This window comes from Passer montanus, unplaced genomic scaffold (assembly GCF_014805655.1).
Source record: "Passer montanus isolate IOZ18808 unplaced genomic scaffold, ASM1480565v1 scaffold11, whole genome shotgun sequence".
Taxonomy (NCBI): Eukaryota; Metazoa; Chordata; class Aves; order Passeriformes; family Passeridae; genus Passer; species Passer montanus.
Window position 1 is genome coordinate 16198058 of NW_024357613.1, and position 20981 is coordinate 16219038.

At 37.9% G+C, this 20981-nt stretch overlaps 1 protein-coding gene across 6 annotated transcripts in view; it reads left to right on the forward strand.

Annotated features, from left to right (window-relative positions):
- The window catches only part of COL12A1 (collagen type XII alpha 1 chain), a 100631-nt gene that overhangs the window by 17730 nt on the left and 61920 nt on the right, over positions 1–20981 (forward strand). For all 6 annotated transcript variants that reach the window (XM_039728835.1, XM_039728846.1, XM_039728865.1 and 3 more), the window contains 5 exons: positions 858–1130; positions 3415–3687; positions 4603–4875; positions 17773–18042; positions 19926–20192. In XM_039728835.1, coding sequence (XP_039584769.1) covers positions 858–1130; positions 3415–3687; positions 4603–4875; positions 17773–18042; positions 19926–20192 — 1356 coding nt within the window. The remainder of the gene's footprint in view (positions 1–857; positions 1131–3414; positions 3688–4602; positions 4876–17772; positions 18043–19925; positions 20193–20981) is intronic.

Genomic DNA, 20981 nt, shown 5'->3' on the forward strand with positions numbered 1-20981 from the left:
AATCTAATGGTAAAGACTGAAGTGAAGAGCACATGAAACCCTTCACATGCATCCAAATTAGGCCAGCATGGATAATATTTAACATTCAGCAGTTTTCTTAATTGCCAACTTTGGTCAGATAAAGTTACTTATAGTTGCACCCATAACGTCCCTACCTATGCTTAGCAAGACACTAACATTGAAAAGTCCCTGTTGTTGAAAGCCCAGTTCTCTTTAAAATGAAACCTTTTGTTTCAGGATAGCTTTGAGGAACAAACCAGCAAAGCAGCCTTTGTTTTAGAGGGCTTGAATGGTTTTAAGATCCCCACTGACAGGATGGCTAGGCCAAGCAAAACAAGCCCAGGATGTCAGATTTGTGTTTGTGCCTAGTGTCAAATTCCTTGATCAAGTTCCCCCTTTGACTTCACTCCTGAAAAAATACTGGGTTTTATTTTGTCTTGTTTTTAATCTAGATCTGAAAAAAAACCCCAACACTTTTTAGTTTCCATTGAGGACATAATGTTATTGCTGTTCATTGAACACATGAAATCGGGAACCCAGTTTGATAATCAGATTCTAAATTAAGTTTTCATAACTATATATTTTTTTAGAGTCACTGTTTTCATTTGATCTAGAAATCACTGAGTTGGTGCTTCTACTTACTGTGAATGATTTTAGGCAACCTAGATATGATGTTCTTGAAATTTGATAGATATAAGCAAGTGTAGAAAACAAATCTTGTGTGCATGCAAAAAAAAAATCTGTTAAATTAGAATAAGTCAAATGATCGAGGAACATTTAATTATTTGTTGTAGAAATTTTGTATTTAACATATTCTTGCCAGTCTGTCTCATATGCACATTTTTGTTTCCATACAGCTTACGTACCTGCAAAGAACATGGTCTTTTCTGACATAACATCGGAGAGTTTCAAAGTGAGCTGGTCTCCAGCTGGGTCTGAGGTTTTGTCCTATCTCATTAAATATAAAGTAGCAGTCGGTGGAGATGAATTCATTGTTTCTGTACCAGCTTCAAGTACTAGCTCAGTTCTCACCAACTTACTACCTGAAACTACTTATGCAGTCAGTGTGATTTCTGAATATGAAGATGGTGATGGCCCTCCCTTGGATGGAGAGGAAACCACCTTAGAAGGTAGGATTCCCATTATTCTCAGACACAAGGGAGCCATATGTTCAAATAAGAATTTCCTTAACTGGAGAAAGGGGAAATGAGGAACAGCCAACGAAGGCCGAGAAGCTGTACAGCTGTGCAGGATGAGAACAAACAATGTTGTATCTCAGTGCATTCAGTGAAGATTTAAAATTCCAATAATATGCAAGCAAAATTGCTAAGATTGGACTTTAATTTTTCTGAGGTTGGATGTGTTCCTGTGCTGTGTTCCTTTGCAGTGGCAAATTAAATAGTGTGCTCTCAACATTAAATTCCATGGCATGAATTACTGTCAATATAGACTCAAGTTGGACTAGATGAACATTGCAAATCCTTTCCAATGGAACTGTTCAGTTCTATTCTATTCTATTCTATTCTATTCTATTCTATTCTATTCTATTCTATTCTATTTAATAATTATGAGACTGATGCAGGAATGCATGCTGACTTCAATCCATTTAAACACAAATATGTGCCTATGCAATTTGCTATGTCTACTAATATAACACTAATAGAAATCTTGTTCTATATACAATAGGCTTAAAAGGCCTTGAGTTTTAGTTAACTGTTTTTTTATCAGAAATTAATTGGTCTGATCCAATAACTGGTTCAAAACTTCCATTGATGTCAGTATGTCTTTTATGTGATCAGTGGCTGTAAATTTGGTAGCTTTACTTTCTCTTGATAGAGTTGCCATGATGCATTTCTCCTGATTGAAAAGAGCAGCATGGCAGTGGATTTGATAGTCTATTCCAGTAGTTGAACACTCAGTCTACTTTAAATTATGCTTTTAAAAATATTGATCTACTCTTTTTCATTATTCCATGCTGTCATTTGTGACCTTTGGTGACACAAATGGTTCCAAAGAGCAAAAGAAACAGCTTGAAGATTTGTTAGTTGCTCTTTCCTCTTAAGACTGATAGAGATAAACACTTTTAAAATTGCTTAGTTTGGATGTTAAGTTTGGAAGATACAGGTTTCACTGTCAGTGTGCACATTTCCATGACTGTACCAGAATATTTTGGCCACACATAATTTTCCCTTAGGAAAACAGACAAACTCTTGGCTGATAGAACATGCATCTTGTGTGCATAAGGGACAGGAGAAGGAAAAGATTTAATAAAAATAATCTGTCTTCCCATTTGTAACTGATACTACCTTAAATAATTATTAACATTGTGATCTGATGATATCCCAGCACATCTCAGAAGACAGAGTTCTTCTACAGCCACGTAAACATCAGCAGCTCTCCATGCAGATCTAGCTGACAGTTTGAGCCAGATGGCTTTCTTGGCAATTAAGTTTGGTTTCAGGCTTTTAAAGGATTTGAGGTTGAATATTGTGTTTCTGATTAATAGAAAACAAGTTTCTTTTTTTTAAACTGGGATTATTAATTACTCCACTCTTAACTTTGAAGAACAATACTTATGGAATATAGATAGCAAACAACAAAAACCCAGAACTTTTTCCTCCTACGTGACAGTGCTATGTACTGCTAGGCAGCATGCAGTACAGTAGATCTTTATTTCTGTTGGAAGTGTCAAGCCTTTTTTGCTGTGCTCACTGAGCTCATCTGAACTGCTGTATCTTTTGTCAAGGAGCAGGCTAGGTTAAAGGATTAACCACAGTTTTTTTTTTCTTTACTTTTTAGGGTAACAAGCCATTTCTTTGAGTTAGAGACTAAATTAGGAAACCTTTTTAAATATTAGATGCAATTCATATTTCAATGAATATATTTTTTTGTTTGAAATATTCAAAGAAATAGAATTGGTTTGGTGGGGTTTTTTTTCCCTTTGTTCCTTGTTTGTTCTTGCAAATAGGATAGCTGAGCGTGTAGTCAGGTGTATCTGACAAATGCCATTTTCTACCTGTAAATGGAAGAGGTGCAGAAGCAAAGGGCCACAGCAAGGAAACTTGTACCATTTGTTGTGTTAAGAAGTTTCCTCACTATGCCCGAATGTCCCCTTAGACTGTTCAGTTCTACTGTTACCACTAAACACAGTCAGACTATCTTAAGTTTCAGAAGCAGTTGTATAAACTGGGATGAATGTACTTTTGGAGACAACTTCGTTCCACTGCTGAATGTAACTATGATCCTAAATTTTCAGAACTTACTAAAGATGTGTGTAACCTAAAGCAATGGTAGGGCAATATAAGCAGTTTTGGTAAGCTGGATGAACTAACAGAATGGTTGACGTGGTTTTGCTTCAGATACTTCTTCATTAAAGGCAAATATTTACAACTTACATGTGTATATTTTTTGTAGTTAAAGGTGCTCCTCGAAACTTAAGGATTACAGATGAAACTACTGATAGCTTCGTAGTTGGCTGGACTCCAGCTCCAGGAAATGTTCTGCGGTACAGGCTTGTTTATAGACCACTTACTGGAGGAGAAAGGAGACAAGTGACTGTCTCAGCAAATGATAGGTCAACTACTCTGCAGAATTTGATCCAAGATACAAGATATGAAGTGTCTGTTGTTCCTGAGTATCAGTCTGGGCCTGGGAATTCATTGAATGGATATGCAAAAACTGATGAAGGTACATGATCAATGTTGTGAACTTAGTAAGCATGAGAAAAACTCGCTGCATGTTGACATATTCATACTGAAAGGAGAATAAGCCATATAGTCTATATGTATTATCATAAATGAACAGAAAATTATAATATTGCTCAAGCCTAGCTGAGAGATAATGTAAGACAATGGAATTTATCAAAATTGCAATATTTCATTTTAAAATACAGTGTTTTGAACCTGATACGGCAAGGTAACTTGGGTGAAGAATCTACTTGTATGTTTAATTAATTGTCTCCATGATTCTTCATATAGTCAATGATATAAATTATATACCTTTTGAGAAAATTAGTTTACACTTTGTGCTGAATGTTTAGCAATAAATTAATGGAACATTTAATTTTCTCAAGTTATCACTGTAGATTTAATATATGTGAAAATCCATGATCCTTTAACATGTATCATGCCTTATTAAACAAAATCCAGAGAATACTGAAGGTATGGCTGTCCTGATCATTGTTGAAGTTTCACTGATCCATCAAAGTCATTATCAAAAAGACCTCTTTAGGAAATCAAAACATGTTAATTTCACATTTCATTTGTCATCTTCAATTTGATTCTGAAGACAGTGACTTCAACATGGATCTTTGTTGAATCTGAGCATATCTAGAGGTGCTAGTATGTGTAAGTGCTCCAGGATTGAGCCTGCTTTAACAGGGAAAAAAGAAATTAAGTGGACCTTATTGTGCATTTTTGCCTAAGGAGGGTGGGGATGAGAATGTACAGTCCTGATTACAGTAAAGGTACACTGTAGCAGTGTTGGTCCAGCCTATTAGAGAATTATATTTTAGCATAAAATCCTATGTAGTGTTAGCCTAAGAGATAAACCAAGAAATTAAGCTTGCTTCAACTTGTTTTCAATATCTTTTCACATTTGCAGTCCGAGGAAATCCAAGGAATTTGAGGGTTTCTGATGCTACAACATCAACAATGAAGCTGTCTTGGGGTGCTGCTCCTGGCAAAGTGCAGCAGTACTTTATCACCTACACTCCAGTCGCAGGTGGTGAAACTAAGGAAGTGACTGTGAAAGGTGACACTACCTCTAAAGTGCTGAAAGGCTTGGACCAAGCCACTAGGTATGCACTGACTGTGTCTGCCTTGTATGCCTCTGGAGCAGGAGATGCCCTTTCTGGAGAGGGAGAAACACTTGAAGGTAATTATTTATTGTTTCTGTTATTATTTATTCATTATCAGACTGATGTTTATGGTGTCTTAAAGTGTCTTTCCAAGTTTTCTGTAGAAGTAAATATCTAAATGAAAAGTAGATGTGGACACTCTCCTACTTTGCATGGACTTTCCAAACCTTCTGTCCTTAGAGAAGAAAAGTGGGTTAAATCACTAGTTGTGGAGATGACTCTGTGTCTCTTGAAAAAGCTATTGCCAGAAGCACCAACCACAACTGACTGTACTTCCACACCAGCCTCCATTAAATATTTTGTCTTATAACTATTATCTTCCAAGCTGTTTTAGTGGCATATTCTTCTTAATGTAAGGATTAATTAATTGGGTTAAAGCATCCATTTGAAAATTTGAAGCATTTCTACAGTACTGAGTTTGAAAGATGTTCAGGAGCCATTTTGGCATCAGAGAAACACATAGTCTTAGGCATGTGGAGTCAATTTCTGCTTCTAACAAAGAACCTGAAGCTAACCATAAACAGAATGCTGGCAAAAACATAAGTCAGACCCAAAGGCTTTCTTATAAGGAGGAAAGGCTGTTCTTTTTCTGACATTGAGCAGATAATTTCCCAGACTAATTCTCTGTGAGCATTCTCAATGTCATCTGTAGATTGTCAGAGGATAGGGAAAGCTTCCTCGTAGGCCTTGAAAGGAAGTGTGACTCTGCTCTGTGCTGGCCAGGGATGCACTGCTGAAATCTGGCACTGCAGCTGTGTAGATGAAGAGATGAAAACATTTTATGGATGAATTATGTGGAATTAAGTCTTGTCTCTTGATGCTAGTCAAGTTACAATAGGAGTATACTTGATTCTCAGTATCTCCACCAGTTCAACTTTTTGTTTATTACATAGGTTATGAAAAAATCCAGAAAACTTATTTTAAATAGGAAAATATAAAATAAAATAATTTAAAAAATCACTTTCAATGATTCATCAGTGTGCTGAATTCTTCCTACTAAAATGTAGGCACTTGAACACTGCTGTTTGCAGCATGGGCTCCCCAGGATTCTTCTGTGATTGATGAAGAAAGGCAAATACTTCCAGTAGGCAGATAGTCCATCTGAGATATAATTTTTCCTTCAAATGAGCATTTCTCAGTCCACTGACTATACAAGGAGTAAGTGGGAGATCTAGATACTGACTGCCCATCCCACTGCCTGAGACCCGCTTACTCTGATGGATACAGCTGTCAGAGAATTAGGCACCTTGCAGTTCATGCTGAAAATTTCCTAACTGCCTTGCTTTCTCTACAAATGCAAGGTCCAAAGAGATCCTTTTGTAGGAGAAAAGAGCCTGTCTCCTGTTCAGAACATTGCTGAGATCCAGGTAAATGAAATCAGGTATGAATATTCTGCCCACAATCCCCAGAAAAGCCAGAGATGATCAGGACATAATGAACTTGCCTGTCGGTGGTGGCACTGCTATTTCCTAGGTCTAAAATTTTTGGAAGGAAGAGGGAGGGTGAAAATGTGGATTTTGTGCTGTGTGGGAGAGTTTGAATTCACCTCCACACCCCAGCAGGTTCACAATACTGCAGAATATATTGGGTAAGAGTCTCCTTTATTTTTTCCACTGAACATGAGCCATTGTCCATCCAGGAATCAAATTTCACCCTTGGAACAAAAACAAACTGGGTCCCAGCAGACAAAGGAAGCTGACAGCCCTGCTTTCTGCTCTGTGCTATCAGTGTGTAGAGCAATGCCTCAGTCTTCCTTTGCAAATCTTAAGAAGCCTCTGTCTCACTGTTAAACAGACTGAATGGTTCACTTCCTTAGGGACATACCTCAAATTTTAGTAAAGGTTTGACCAAGTTAGCTGTTTACATTTGGTAGAAACATTTTCATTGCGTATGTTTGCAGTAAACTTAAGAGAGCTCCTTTATTAACATGGAGTCGTGGAGACACCAAGTGTGTTTCAAATTCATAAAGTAAGCTTAGCATTTTATCCTATCATAAAACTTGAGCAAAAGAAAAATCTTTTAGGGCACTGCCCAGAACTGCAGTTAAAACACATCCTAGAGAGAGTGGTGAATGAAATACAGTAGAATCCAAAAGCCAAAATCATCAGAAAAACAGAATTCAGTCTCAAGTACAGATTGTCTTGTCCTTGTGCTCCCTGCCCTGTATCTCTCTCAAAGGCTCTGCTTCTTATTTGGACTTTCTGCATTGCTAAATTGTTAACAAGAAGAAAAACATTCTCAACATTGCCTAAAGAGCTAAATAATTTAAAAGAATATTTTCCTCTATCTTAAGAATAGGCTTATATGCAACCAGATGAAGTTTAAAATAGGTGTTGGACTTAAAGGGTCACCACAGCATTTCTGTAAGATATTTTGCTCTAAGTAACTGAATTAAAACATTACATTAAAATTCAGACAGATTTCTTCTTGGGATAAATATGAATAAAGGAGCATCCTATCACTCAACTGAATGACTTATCCAGTTCTTCAGCTGGGAAAAAAACAAATTAAAAATTACTTACTATTTTTACATGTATAGCTTTATGACTCAAGTGTAAATTCTTTGAAGATTTAGCAGGATATGAAAATCCTTTCAGGATGTTCTTCAGAAAACATTACTCTTCATATTAAAGCTGTCTCTTAAATTTTCTTGGTTAGATAAAATGTTAGTAAAAGCACTGTAGAGATGTCAATCCTTACTGAGTGATCAAAGGGAAGTGTGGTTAGATAAAAGGTAGGAGAATAGAGACAGTGGTGAAGGTAATCTGGCCCCTAAAGAGTTACAGCTGTGCTAATTATCAAGAACAAAGAACAAGCCTGCCCTTAATAGGCCACAGCTGGATCCAATTAAGAGGGGTATTATAAAAGAGCAGGTTGGTTGCTCGAGAGATGAGGTGCAGTTTGTTGCCTGTGCTGATAAGAAGGAGCTAGTGCTGTGAGGAGCTGCTCATGAAACTCTCCAAGAAGGTATGAAACCTTTGCAGCAAGACAAGAAGAATTGGTGACCCCGACGTGATCAAGGACCCAGGATGGTGCTGGGTTCCCCCTGAATGGCAGTGTGTGCAGCAGGATGTGAGCTGTGTGACAGAAGTGGCAAATGGCATGGCCACAGCAGCAGGGGGTGCCTCAGCAATAGCATGGCCCCTGAGGAGTATGGGGGAAGGTTTGCTAAGTCATTGCAACACGAGCACTGGAACAAAAGCAACATGGAGCTCTGAGAGGCAGAGTCAGAGCTGCACAGACAACATGTAAGAAAAGCCTTCTAAAAATGTATGGTGGCCATCTCCACAGTAACCCAACATGATTGGGAGTGGGCTGTAGGGCAAGGTGCAGCTGGAGATGGAGCCCAGTGTGGCAATGAGAGCAGCAGGGGAACCTGCCTGATCTGGACTGGACAGATTTTGACACCTGAGGTACAGGTGAGCCACTGGGGACACAATGAGAAATAACATATTGAGTGCTGAACAGATTGTTTGTTTGATATACATGGAAAGGAGAAAAAAAAAGAAAAACACACAAAAAAACCCAAACCCCAAACTGTGATATTCCATAAGCATAAGTTGTACAGCTGTAGATATTGTCAATATAATGGTTTCTGATTATATGTAATGTAAGTTTGAGTAATCAATCAGTAGAAGAGTTTCTGATGGTCTGTAATGCAAGTTTGGGCAATGAATTAAAGTAACTTTGTAATTGAAAGAAAAGGGGGAATTGTGGTTAGATAAAAGGTAGGAGAATAGAGACAGTGGTGAAGGTAATCTGGCCCCTAAAGAGTTACAGCTGTGCTAATTATCAAGAACAAAGAACAAGCCTGCCCTTAATAGGCCACAGCTGGATCCAATTAAGAGGGGTATTATAAAAGAGCAGGTTGGTTGCTCGAGAGGTGAGGTGCAGTTTGTTGCCTGTGCTGAGAAGAAGGAGCCAGTGCTGTGAGGAGCTGCTCATGAAAATCTCCAAGAAGGTATGAAACCTTTGCAGCAAGACAGCAACAGGGAAGCAACAGAATACAAATTTCTTTTTGCATGACAGCAAAGACCTAATTCATGATATTTCCTCATGGAATATCTATCATGTATTTCAGTAATCAGCATATCTGTGGTTTCATGGGGCAATAAAAGTACTTGAATTAGGCCAGGACTCTTTGAACATAGTAATAGATATTTTAAAAAAACTCTCTAACAGTATGAAAGGTTTTCAGAATATTTGTTGCAGCATAAAAGACAGTGTTTCACTGTATGGCCCTATCTTACCACAGTGAAGAATAAAATAACAAAACCTTTAAAGAAACCCAGACAATTATGAATAAAGAGTTGCAATTTTAGAACTGAAAGGTAACATTCAAATTTCAAAGCTTAATATAGAAATTTACATAAAAAGAGATGTCATGCTGGCTGGGAAGCTAAAATAAATATGGTTGGACCAGGACGAAAAGTTACATAGATCAGTGAAGTGAATACTTCACTAATGAGTAGCTGAAATAACTTGTCTGACTGAGGCTGGAAATAGGACAGGTCTTAACTTCTGGAGAAATAAACTTATCAACAGTAATGACAAAAAAGCTGTGAAAGGAAGCATAAAAAGTGTTTAGTATTTTAGTTAGTTTTTCCATGAGCCATGGTGTCTGAGAAACAAAATAGTGTGGTGTGTGTTTTTCATTGCCAACAACCCAGAAAGAGTGAGCACTTAAGTATTTTTCTGTATCAGGAATCCCTATGGGGCTTACTTGATGTCTTCACCATATGAATTCTCACCAAACCTATTCAGTCAGTGGTGCCATAGTTGCTCATCATATCAGGAGCTAGGCTTGAGATTGCCTTTCAGACTGGTATGGTTACTAGTTCATGGAATTGATATGTAGCCTAAGAGGAGTGAATTTGAGTGTAGAGAACATTTCAGCACTAATAGCAAAGTGAGAAAAGAGCTGGATACAGTATCTTCTCCAACTCTCTTGTAGTCAAGAGGCAGGAAATGAAAAATCCAAACTCTCAGATGTTTATGGAATTTTACTGAATCACTAAATGGTCTCCTGTGATTAAAGATGTAGGCAAGCATTCTTCCTGCTTTCAGTAATGATTTCTTTTGTTCTGTATGTAGTAGTAGAACCCACATGGGCAGTTACGCTCAGACAAGAATGTCCTTCAGCAGAGAGGAAAAGACCAGAAGTTTTTAGTCTGCACTAATCTGATCTGCATGGACATGTCTGGCCAGGAATTCATTGAAGGCCCTTCAGTTATATTTGTTATCTCCAAAATATTTTGGAGCAGTTACAGTTTGCCCCCATATTCCTCTGCTTTGCTCTGCATGGTAGTTTTGCAGTGTTTTGAAGTAGTTTGTTTGTTTCAGGATTCATGGGAAAATCGATCCATAAAAACCCAGAAACGATTCTGTGTACTTGATATAATTTACCATCTGGGTAATCTCAGTTTCTCCTTGTTTGTTTTTTTTTTTTTTTTTTTTTTTTTTTTTTGCTAAGCATATGCTTGCCCTTATTGCTTCTCTGCATAACACAGAGAGGGCAAATATTCCCCCAAGTAACTGTAGATAATCTCTTTTATAAACTGTTTGCATAGCTCTCTGGTCCAGCCCTAAGATAAACACATGCCAGAGGATCAGCATTTTATGAACTGTTCACAGACAACACAGTGTAGAGAGTTTAGCAAATGAGTAATCAGAAAATGACTCATTTCTGAGAGTGCTGTTCCATATACCAGGTAATTGTTATTCAGAGAGAATTGATCTTTCTTCCTTTTTTTTTTGTAGTTTTTGAGCAGGAAAAGGGAAACAATGTATTTGCCCCTTTGTCGAAGAAGTATGCTTTCCTTCTTCACTAATCCAGATTTTAGAAAACCTATAATGTACTCATCTTTTATATGACCTCTTTCAGTCATTGGCTGATTTTGTCTACAGTTATGAAGTACCATCCAGAGGTGAAAATTCTGGAGCTTTATATTTCATACTGCTTTAAACATAACTGCATGTGCAAAATATGTGCTGTAGAAAACTCTCCACTCTTATTCTCTCACTTTCAAAAGTGCATGGCAATCCATCACTGGGCAGCTTTGCTTGGAGCACTTCTATAAAGGTGCCATGGAAAAATTTTCCTCAGACATACTTTTTTGGCTATGATTCCCCTCAGCTCACACAAAGTTGTTGAATCTGCTAAAGTAAATGCAATCAGTGAATGCTACCATTGGCCTTGGGGTGGAACAGGGCTTGTGGCAGCTGGGGGAACTCAAAAAATTTGCCCTGGTGGTTATATTTGATGTTATGTAATACAGATTGAAGAACAAGCAAGAAACACCTATGGAATGTCTTAGGGAAAAGTCTTTGTCTTATCTCCAAACACTCCAAACCATTTGGCTTTCAATATTTCTTGGGATCGTATGATCTTTATGCAAGTCCTCATACACCAGAAATAAAATACAATGAGAAACATGGTGAAGGCAGAGAGTCTAAATGCAGCAGATGGCAGGCAGTTTGTGAGAGCTACTGTTTTTCTAATCTGTTTTTTAATAAGAGAAGTGGTTTTAAGTCTGGCAAGAATTTGATTTTCTGCCCAAATGCATGCTGTCAGATGAAAAGAACATACTGTACATTAGCTGCTAAGCAGATTAACTTTCATAAATTGCAGTTGTTTTAAAGACTAAAAAATTCATTGCAAGATTAAGCAATCAATACAGAAATGCTTAATCCTAATAAATGTCTTAAAAGCTTGAAAGCTGAAGATCTGTTTTATGTGTCCTTTTGCTAGCAGATATATGGTTTGCAGAAAAGTTTTAAGAATGTTTGAGTAACTGCCTGTAATCAGGGAAGTTATTACACTTTTAAATACAAATTTCAGAGAAATTTAGAAAAAAGGCTGATTCATTTTTTTCCCCAGAAAAATATTCAGTAATCAAGTTTCCATCTTGCTTGCACTGCGAAATTTCCAAGTATTTCCACTTATTATCACTGAAGATCCTAGGCTAGACACGCTGTTGGTAAAAAAGAACAATTTGGCATATGTGAAGTTGCTGGTCTCCATTAGCAGAGATGTCAGCCTGTTTTGTTTCTTATCTTTGTGCTTTTTAGAATAAGCAAAAAGAGATGCATTATATTCAAGAGAGTATAAATAAAATTGAGAAATAATTATGTCATTGTGTCTTCTGCTTTAGAATGAGAATCTTTGTTTCAGTGATATAGGACCCAAGCCTTCCATCCTGTTTGAGGAGTAGCTATTTGTGTTGTGAGAATTAGGCTGTACCAAGAGAAGATATGAAAAAAATGTTGTCATAACTGGGTCATTTTCAGTTTGAATTAATTTTCTGTTGTATATATTTCTTATCGTTTAGGCTTGGGGATTTTGGAGGCAGTCTTGTTTTTGGTCAGAAAATGAGTAGCAGCTCTTTGCTAAATAAATTATTCTTTTTTGCTGTTTCTGTAGTAACATAAGAATGCTTTAGAAATGAATGGCCTCCTACAGACAGAATAGTACAAATTCAAGTGACATTTTCTTACAATGAGATTTTTAGCCTATCACAGGCACTTTACGTAATGGTCAGACAGCGTAGTGCTGCTTCCATCCTGACACAAACAAGGACTCTGTGTACTCAGGAGATTTAATGCTGTGTCATGCATTTTTAAAATTATACATTCCAAGACTTTTGAGTGTGACCTTTGAAATAGACTTGATAATCTGAGGAAAATTGTGGACGCCCTGGAAAATTATCTTAGTTTTTTCTAGGAAACGAAGTATGTATCAGGAAAAAATCCCAGCAGGGAAAGGTTGAGTGAATAATATTAAGATACTTCTTCATAGTGTTAACTGAATAACTTTTGGAAAAGACAGAATATTAAAGGGACTGAATGTGAACACCTGTTAGTATTATCCTACATCAGGGACTCATTGTTTTGAGTTAGAACTCTCCTGGTTGACATCTTCTTGCCTTTCTGCAGAAGAGAAGAAATCTGCTTTCATGGGGTCATGTGAGGTTGCCCCTGTGTAGTAAGTCTTTGGCTTTCCCCTGCACCATGGCCACATCCCCCCTCTACTTGCCTGAGGCTGGTTGCTAACTGCTTTATGTCTTGGAGGGAGGGATATCAGCCCACCTAAGTGATTGCCTCCTCCAGTGCTGAGAGGAGTTTGACCATTAGAGTACCATCTACTATCTAGAGTATCATCTACTATCATCTCATCTGATGCATACACTTGGATCCTTGCCTGTGGCAATCTAGCCTGCTTGACACCATGGGATACTCCCGACACAATGGGATTCTCCTGACTTTTGCCCATTGTAAGCAAGGAGCACTCAGGCCAGAACATTTTGGTCTATTCCTCTAAGAGTGAAGGCTTATTTTGTTGATTCTGACATTTTAGGATGCTAGCTTACAGAAATCCTATGTTTAACTTAAATGAAACATAGCTCTGCACAAAATTTACCACTGCAGATTGATTTTGAAACCCAGTTCTAAAAAAACACAGACAGAAAGATGTTTACAGTTTGGGCCCAAATTGCATGTAAAAATCCCACTGAGATCAGCTGGAGTTGTGTAAATGTCTCTGAGGGGAAAGGCCATTTGAATAAGGACATTTGATTTTTATGAATGTCAACATTTTAATTTTAGCTGATTCAGTCTTGTGTTCAATAACAACTGTGATTGCTGGAGAGCTATGGGAAGTATGCCAAGTGGACAGAGGGAAACTGCTTTAATATCATATTGTGTCTCTGGCACACTACAGTGGAAAAACTTAATATGGAAACTGGACATTTCAGAAGTCCAGAATAGGGTATTAAAGCACCTGACTGAAGGTTACCAAGTGAATTTTTCAGTGTGTCTGCTCTAAGTGATGGTAAAGTTGTACAGGGGACTGCAGGCAGTGAAAAGTGCTCTGAGATAAAAACTGCCAAAGTGAATCTGACAGCCTGAATCTGGTGCCTGGCTTGCTCTCCCAGGCAAGGGTATGACTTGTCCATGCAAGCACTTTGTTTTCCTGTGTACGTACTCACCATGGCTTGCAGCTGTGCTTACACCAGCTGGTTTGATGCTCCAGAGTGTCATAGGACTCATGCCTGTTAGGGAATAATTTAAAAAAAAACAGCTCTGTCTTTGTTTGCTGATGTTTTGGGGGCTGTATGAAGTGATGAACATACATTAGCTTCCATTTCCAGTCAAGGAAAAGCAGGAGTCCTTTGCTAGCCAGCCAGCACTTTTCTTTCTCATGATGTGTGTTGTCTCTCCATGCTCCTCAACTATCCTGTTTAAACAAGGAGGCAAGAAGTGGATGTTCAACAAGCATTTCTGAACACATTGACCACAGACAAAAAAAAAAAAGGTTCAGGTGTTACAGTTGAAGATTTTTGTATGTACATGAGATATAAGCAAGTTACCTAGGTGTGGAGACTCTGTGGGGCATTCCTGGTTGAGGGAGACATAAGAAGCTTCCCTCAAAAATCTGTTAAGACTTCATTGGCTCCTTCCCCTTTTCCTATGACCCTGAGCCACTTCCTCCCTATTTCTAGGTATTTTGTTTTAATCCAAGGGAAGAATATTTCGTAGGTCTCATTGTATGTTTGTTAGTGGCCACATTATACCATTGTTATTGTGGAGGACAAATGTATTTCTTGACTCTGAGTGTAGCAGCATTGATATTATTATATTATTCCAGATTATATTATGGAATCCTAACAGTTTAAGACTTAGAGTGGGAGTGCATCTTAAACATAGGTATTCTCCTAATAATAAATTAAAAAAAACCCCAAAACAACAAAAACAACACTGTGGGAGATAAGTGAAGCAGAAAAAAGCTGTGAGTGAACTTCCACCTCACCTGTGAGGTGCAAATCAAGTTAGTGTGTTATGTTGAAGAAATGTTCTCAGTTGCAGAGTAACATATAAAATGTCCAATTTCCCTTGGTAGGTAAGTTGTCTTGTCAGCAGTTTCCAACTATTTGAAGTAAAAATTTTCCATTTAGTTCTAGTGGTTTGGTAGAAATCCCAGTTCCTTTTCCCTCTTTTACCTTGACTTATAAAAAAGACATTTAGTTCCAAAGAATATTTCTTTCAGAACCAACATATTGCAGTAACTGCTGTTCATTATAACCCATTCCAAACAAATTATTTTCCTCTGTTATTTAATGACCTCAATAATGACTTAATCAATATGGGTTTTAAATAAGAGGTTATTTTTGCAGTATTTCCAACATATATCATTAGCTGTAGTATCCAAGAGTAGACTTGCAAAAAATTGTGCTGTGGTAGCAGATACTTGAATACTGAAATCATGTTGTGGCAGAGCCGTGTTTTAAAGTAGCCAAAATAAAGTGACTTGTATATTTATATTACATTAAAATATGGAAAGAAAGGTTTTTATTGTGAGACATCTGTGCATTCTATCAAGTTAGGTTTTCCATATTTTTTCCATTTGGATTGCCTTAATATTTTTTTTATTGTATGAAAAAGCCAAGATTTGAGAGTAGGAGCTTAAGAGCAGACAGAAAAATTGTTGTAATTTACTTTTGAAGGCAAATCTTTTTTTCAGGCTTCCAGGAAAATTGTTATTTGGAGCTCAGATTCTGCCTTGGCTTTCATTTAATGCAGCCACTGAATTTGGTGAGACTTCATGAAGCATGAGCTGAATTGTGCCTTTTCACTATAACTTCTTCAGTATATGCAATCACTATTGTGAAATGTTAACTGAACTTTACCAATCCCTCTGTATGTTAACCTTTATTTGAAGAGAAGATGCCATAAATTGTGGTAATTTGTATTATGCTGCTAGAATTCACTTTGAAGAGTACAATTTTAAGAACTGATGCAGAGTTAGGATAAAGAAAAAGAACTGTGTCCAGAAACTCATGATGCAATGTCCCTAACACTGAATTAAAATCAGAACCCACCACCCCCCCGCCCCCCACCAACAACACATGTTCTGTTAGCTGTATTTGGGAGTAATCTTTGTGATTGTTATGGTACTCTCTGATTATGCATTCTGTGTAGCTGGTGAATCTTTGATAGGTTGACATTCATTTCTATTCATCATTAAGTCAAGTGGGATTAGTTGGCTCACTTTTAATGAAGTTGCACCAGCAATGAGATGTTTCTAAAACAAAACTTTCTACAGATAATATTTTTCTGTTCCACTGGGATTGTGTTTGGAAGTGTTGCAGATTGTGGTGGAAGTAAAAGACAAATTAATATGAAAAGTGAAAACTCAGACTATGACTTTGAGCAATTTGCTGTTCAGCCTGAAACTGCTTCAGGCTTCTGAATGTAGTGAGGTCTGCTCTTGCAATGAGACTAAGTAGTGGAAATTGGATAAGTATTGAATTCCTCTGTGTTCAAAGAATTTTGATTCTGCTCCTGTGACTGCTATGGATTAGTATAAGGATATATTTTTATCAGTGAGGTTAAAACATCAGTGATGCCATGAGGCCACCCCAAGTGTTTAAGTCATCTTGCTAAGTAAGAGCCACTCAGGAATGTCCTGTAGATTGAGAAATCCCACAGAGAATACACACCAAAGAACTGAGTACTTCTTTGTCTATGTGGGTCTGGTTTCATAGAGCCCTTTTGCAGATTTTTCTATGATGAGGCTGTAGCACTAAATCTACCAGTCAATGCTCCTTTCCTGCTATCAAAAGAAAGCCATTGCAACAGGAAAATTGAACATATGTTATAAATGTACATTGAACATTAAGCAGAGGCACTCCTTTCACTGCACAACTTTAGACCAACGAGTTTCATTTTTAGGCAGAGGAATTAGTCTGGTGTGTTAGGTGAGACTCACATTTCCATCTGACACTGGATTTCACAGACTAATGAGCTGCTTCCTCTGTTCCAAGCTGGCTGAAACAAACTACAGGGAGGAAGGAGGTACAGGTCTTATGAATGGAAAGATGGAGAGTGTTTTCTAAAGTCTGGGATGATGTAAACACATGCAAATTTTATGTGAACTTAAAATGAAATAGCTGATCTGGTAAGTGGGACTCTAGAATATACTAGTACTAATAAATAACAAAATAAAGTTGTCAGAGAAAGGACTCTGACTGATTAGAGGCCTGGGCAATCACCAAGCATATGAAGTTCAGTAAGGGAAAGTGCTGGATTCTGCACCTGGGATGGGCAACCCTGGATGTATGGACGGAGCAGGGCCTGAGATGCTGGAAAGCAGTGTCAGGGAAAGGGACCTGCAAGTCCTTTCTGATGGAAAGTTGAATATGAAAGGGAAGACAGGAGCTGGCACTGATCTCTTTTCTGTGGTGACCAGTGACAGGACCAATGGAATAGCCTGAATTTGGGGGGACGTTTAGGTTGGATATTAAAAAAAGGTGGTTGGGCACTGGAACAGGCTCCCCAGGGAAGTGGTCACAGCGCCAAGCGTGACAGAGCTTGAGAAGTGCATGGACAATTCTCTCAGGAACATGGTGTAACTCCTGGGAGTTAGTGCTGTGCAGGGCCAGTAGTTGGTGATCCTTCTGGGTTCCTTCCAACTCAAAAGATTCTGTGATTCTGTGAAAAGTCTTCATTATTTAACCCTAGGAAAAAAGTTACACACATAACAATGAAAATGAATGAATGAAATAAAATCTTTTTTTTGAGAGTTAAAATTTGCCAAAGTTAGCTGCACCACATTTAAGCACTGGCTTCATTCCATGCCTTTAAATACTTCCATTTTTATTTTTCATGTTGCAAAGCATGACTGCTAAGTATCTTACATGGTAAGGATAGGATCATTCATAGTCTAAAGTTTGCTTTAAGCATTATGTTGAAACCTTAATATATTTTCTCTTGGGACTACCATTGTATATTATTGAAAATAATATTGATGGGAAAAATTTGGTTTAGTTCTTAAGATCATTGAACTTTTATATTTGTACTTTGCTAACTTTTGCTATTTGTGTTTAAGAGAGATTTTGCTGTTTTCTTTCTTGCAGAACGCGGTTCACCACGTAATTTGGTTACCACAGACATAACTGACACTACAGTTGGGTTATCATGGACACCAGCTCCAGGAACAGTTGACCATTACAGGATAGTATGGAAATCACATTATGATGATACCATGGGAGAGAAGAGAGTCCCTGGAAATACAGTGGATGCTGTGATAGAAGGCTTGGAGCCAGAGACTAAATACAGGATTTCAGTATATGCAGCCTACAGCAGTGGAGAAGGAGACCCAGTAGAAGGAGAGGCTTTTACTGATGGTAAGTGTAGTACATTACCACCATTTGTAATGTTGTGTTGTGGATGAAATTATAATTTTTAGAAAAAATGGACCTTATTTTTCCTTTTTTTTTAATGAAAAGTTTCTCCAAACCAAAATGTCACCTCAGCTCAGCCAATTTTGACATTTTGTTGGACCATAAAAAACCTACAAAAAAATCTCTTTTATGTCATATTGGTTTGGATACAGCAAGAATTACTTCCAAGTTAAGATATTATTTGGTCTGTATATTACTCTGAATTCAGCCTTTTATAGGTTTGGTGTGACTGCTGAAAATCAGGTGAAGGAAATATGGATAGAGGAAGGAGGAAAGATGGGATGCATTCCCACAGAATCAATGAGTTTCCCTTCCAAGTTATTACCCTTCCAATCTCCACAGTCCTCAAACTGAGGCTCACTGGGTGATTTTGATGTTTGTTATTTACCTTTCTGGGGCTCTTCTTTTTCTTATTTGCCAAACACTGTTATATTTGTCAAAGCAGGCTCAAGCCTCTCCAGTGTAGGCAAAGTGAAAAAACCAGAGACCAGGAATGGCTTGTTTCTGTGTAGGAGGAACTGCAAGTAAAGGAGTCAGAATGAATGAAGGGATGTCCTGGATAAGGCTTGACATTTCTGTTTGCCTAAAGGGGCCATGTGAAGACAAAGCCTGAGGGAGGGCTCTGGGGAAGCATCATGTGTGTTTACATGTTCTTCTGCTCTGTCCTAAGCATCTGTTTTGACTACTGTTGGAGACAGGCTGCTGAATTACGTTAACCTTTGTCCTTGACCCAGTGCAGTTGTTCTTAAGGTTTTGCAAGAGTAGTGATTGCTGCTGTTAGTAAGAGCTGACTCCCCAGAGTCAAAGCAGACTGCTGTCCCACAGCTTCCTTCTTTGTTCAAGCACAGCAACACTAGCTATTCTAGCTTTTCCAGGTTAGGTGGGTAGCCTAGCCTTATCATTGGCGTTGACTCTCTCTGTGCTGACTGAGGGAACTTGCCTACCAATAGCCCCAGACCTGGGCCTGATAGCCTGAAACTATTGTATCTTTCTGGTATACACACAGTTGGAGATTGTCAGTTCCTGGGAACTACAAAGCTTACCTTACTGTGTGTTGAAATACTGACCAATTCCACCATGCCAAGAGGGTTCAGCTTTCCCAAAACCTAGATGGCTTATTTTGGCTGACAGCCAGCATTGCATACCTGTCAGTTCACTCAAGATTATTTATATTATACCATTTGTACAGTCTGGAAAATATCTCTTAGAAGCTGAATACAGCAATTTGTCGAGAAAATGCTTTATTAGTTCAAGGGCCTATTTCAGCACATATGCTATGTTGTGATGAGTGATTTTCCAAGCATTTAGAAAGTCACTCACCTCTATTTGAAGGACAGTATGCATGGGGTTCAACCGCCAGCTGTTTAGGTGTTCACCAGTACCTTATCAGACCTGTAAAGTCAAAACTTAGAAAATCTATAGGACATGAAAAATCAATGTCATGAAAAGTTAATTGTGTTCATGAAAATCAATGACTTTATAATTTATCACTTTCATTTGAAAGTGCTGAATCCGTTATTTAATGGATTACTGAAAAACATGACTAAATAAAACTCCCAATTATGCTGTGTCATCATGTGATTTATACTTCCCTTTTTTGGTCTTAGCAGTGAAAACCACACTTCTGTTTGTTTAGTCCATTATCATTAAAAAATAATTAACAATGGCCTGTGAGATTCCTCTGTGTCTTCTTCACAATCAAATACTGTAATTTTTAAAAGGGCAATTTTATTTTTTAGCACAGCAGAACTAATTTTGTAGTCATGCATTTGAATATATCTGCATATGATAAAGTAAAAATTTATCCATATTTTTACACTGAAAAGTGTCACCAAATGCCAGGACTCTGACAGTAGACAACGAGACAGAAAATACAATGAGACTTACGTGGCAGCCTTCACCTGGGAAAGTCTTGTCTTACCGTGTGAACTACAGAGCACGCAGCGGAGGAAGGCAAATGTCTGGAAGAGTAAATGCTCCTGCCACCAGCATAGTGTTAAAGCGACTTAAGCCCCGCACTACGTATGACCTAACTGTTATTCCAATTTATGATTTTGGACATGGGAAATCAAGAAAAGGAGAAGGAACAACAGGTATGTACCACAAGGTTGACCAGGATTTCATAATGCAACTTTTGTGCTTAAAATTAATAAATGGGAAACAGAAAAGCATGGTGGAGTCTGCCAAGATCATGAATTGACAGGAAAATTGAAGAAAATATTATGAGTTGAGAAGAGAGGTTGATTTGTTTGAATTTCACTGTGGCATAGCCTGAGCACAGCTTTTTGCTGTTGATATGAAAAGGTGTAAGTACAGTGTAAAATCTGTTTAAAAATATTAGAATTGTTTTGAAATGCTGTCATCAGAAGTTCAAATAAGGTGTTTTGTGAGGAAGACAGGCTACTTAATTGAGTGTTGTCAGCTGTTGCATATTTTGCCTTTTGCTTGTGGCTATTGATTAAATAGCTACCCAGCATCCTGTAATTTAGGTTTGTCTTCTCTGGTCACCATATTTTCTGTGGAACACCCAAGGTACTAAAAAGGGGGAGTAGACGATTTTGAAGATTCATCTGTGGAAGTCTGACTTCATAGTCTTTTGGACAGGCTGTCTTCTCCCTCAGAAACTGAAACTTTAAAATGTTTATTAAGTCTCAGTGAAGGCATATTTGTGGAAAAAAGCAAAACTCATTTTCTACTCTACCTTTAGTAGGAATGTGATGCTGGCCTTATATTTTGTAAGGAAGTGTTCTTTATATGTTCCGATCAATCAGATTTAGTGTCAATTTTCTGCTTCCGTAGATGGAAAGCTATTACCTAAAGAGAATCCTTTTCAGGATGTTTCTGCCAGTCTGACACTAGTGCCATTCACTGAGGTACTCTGA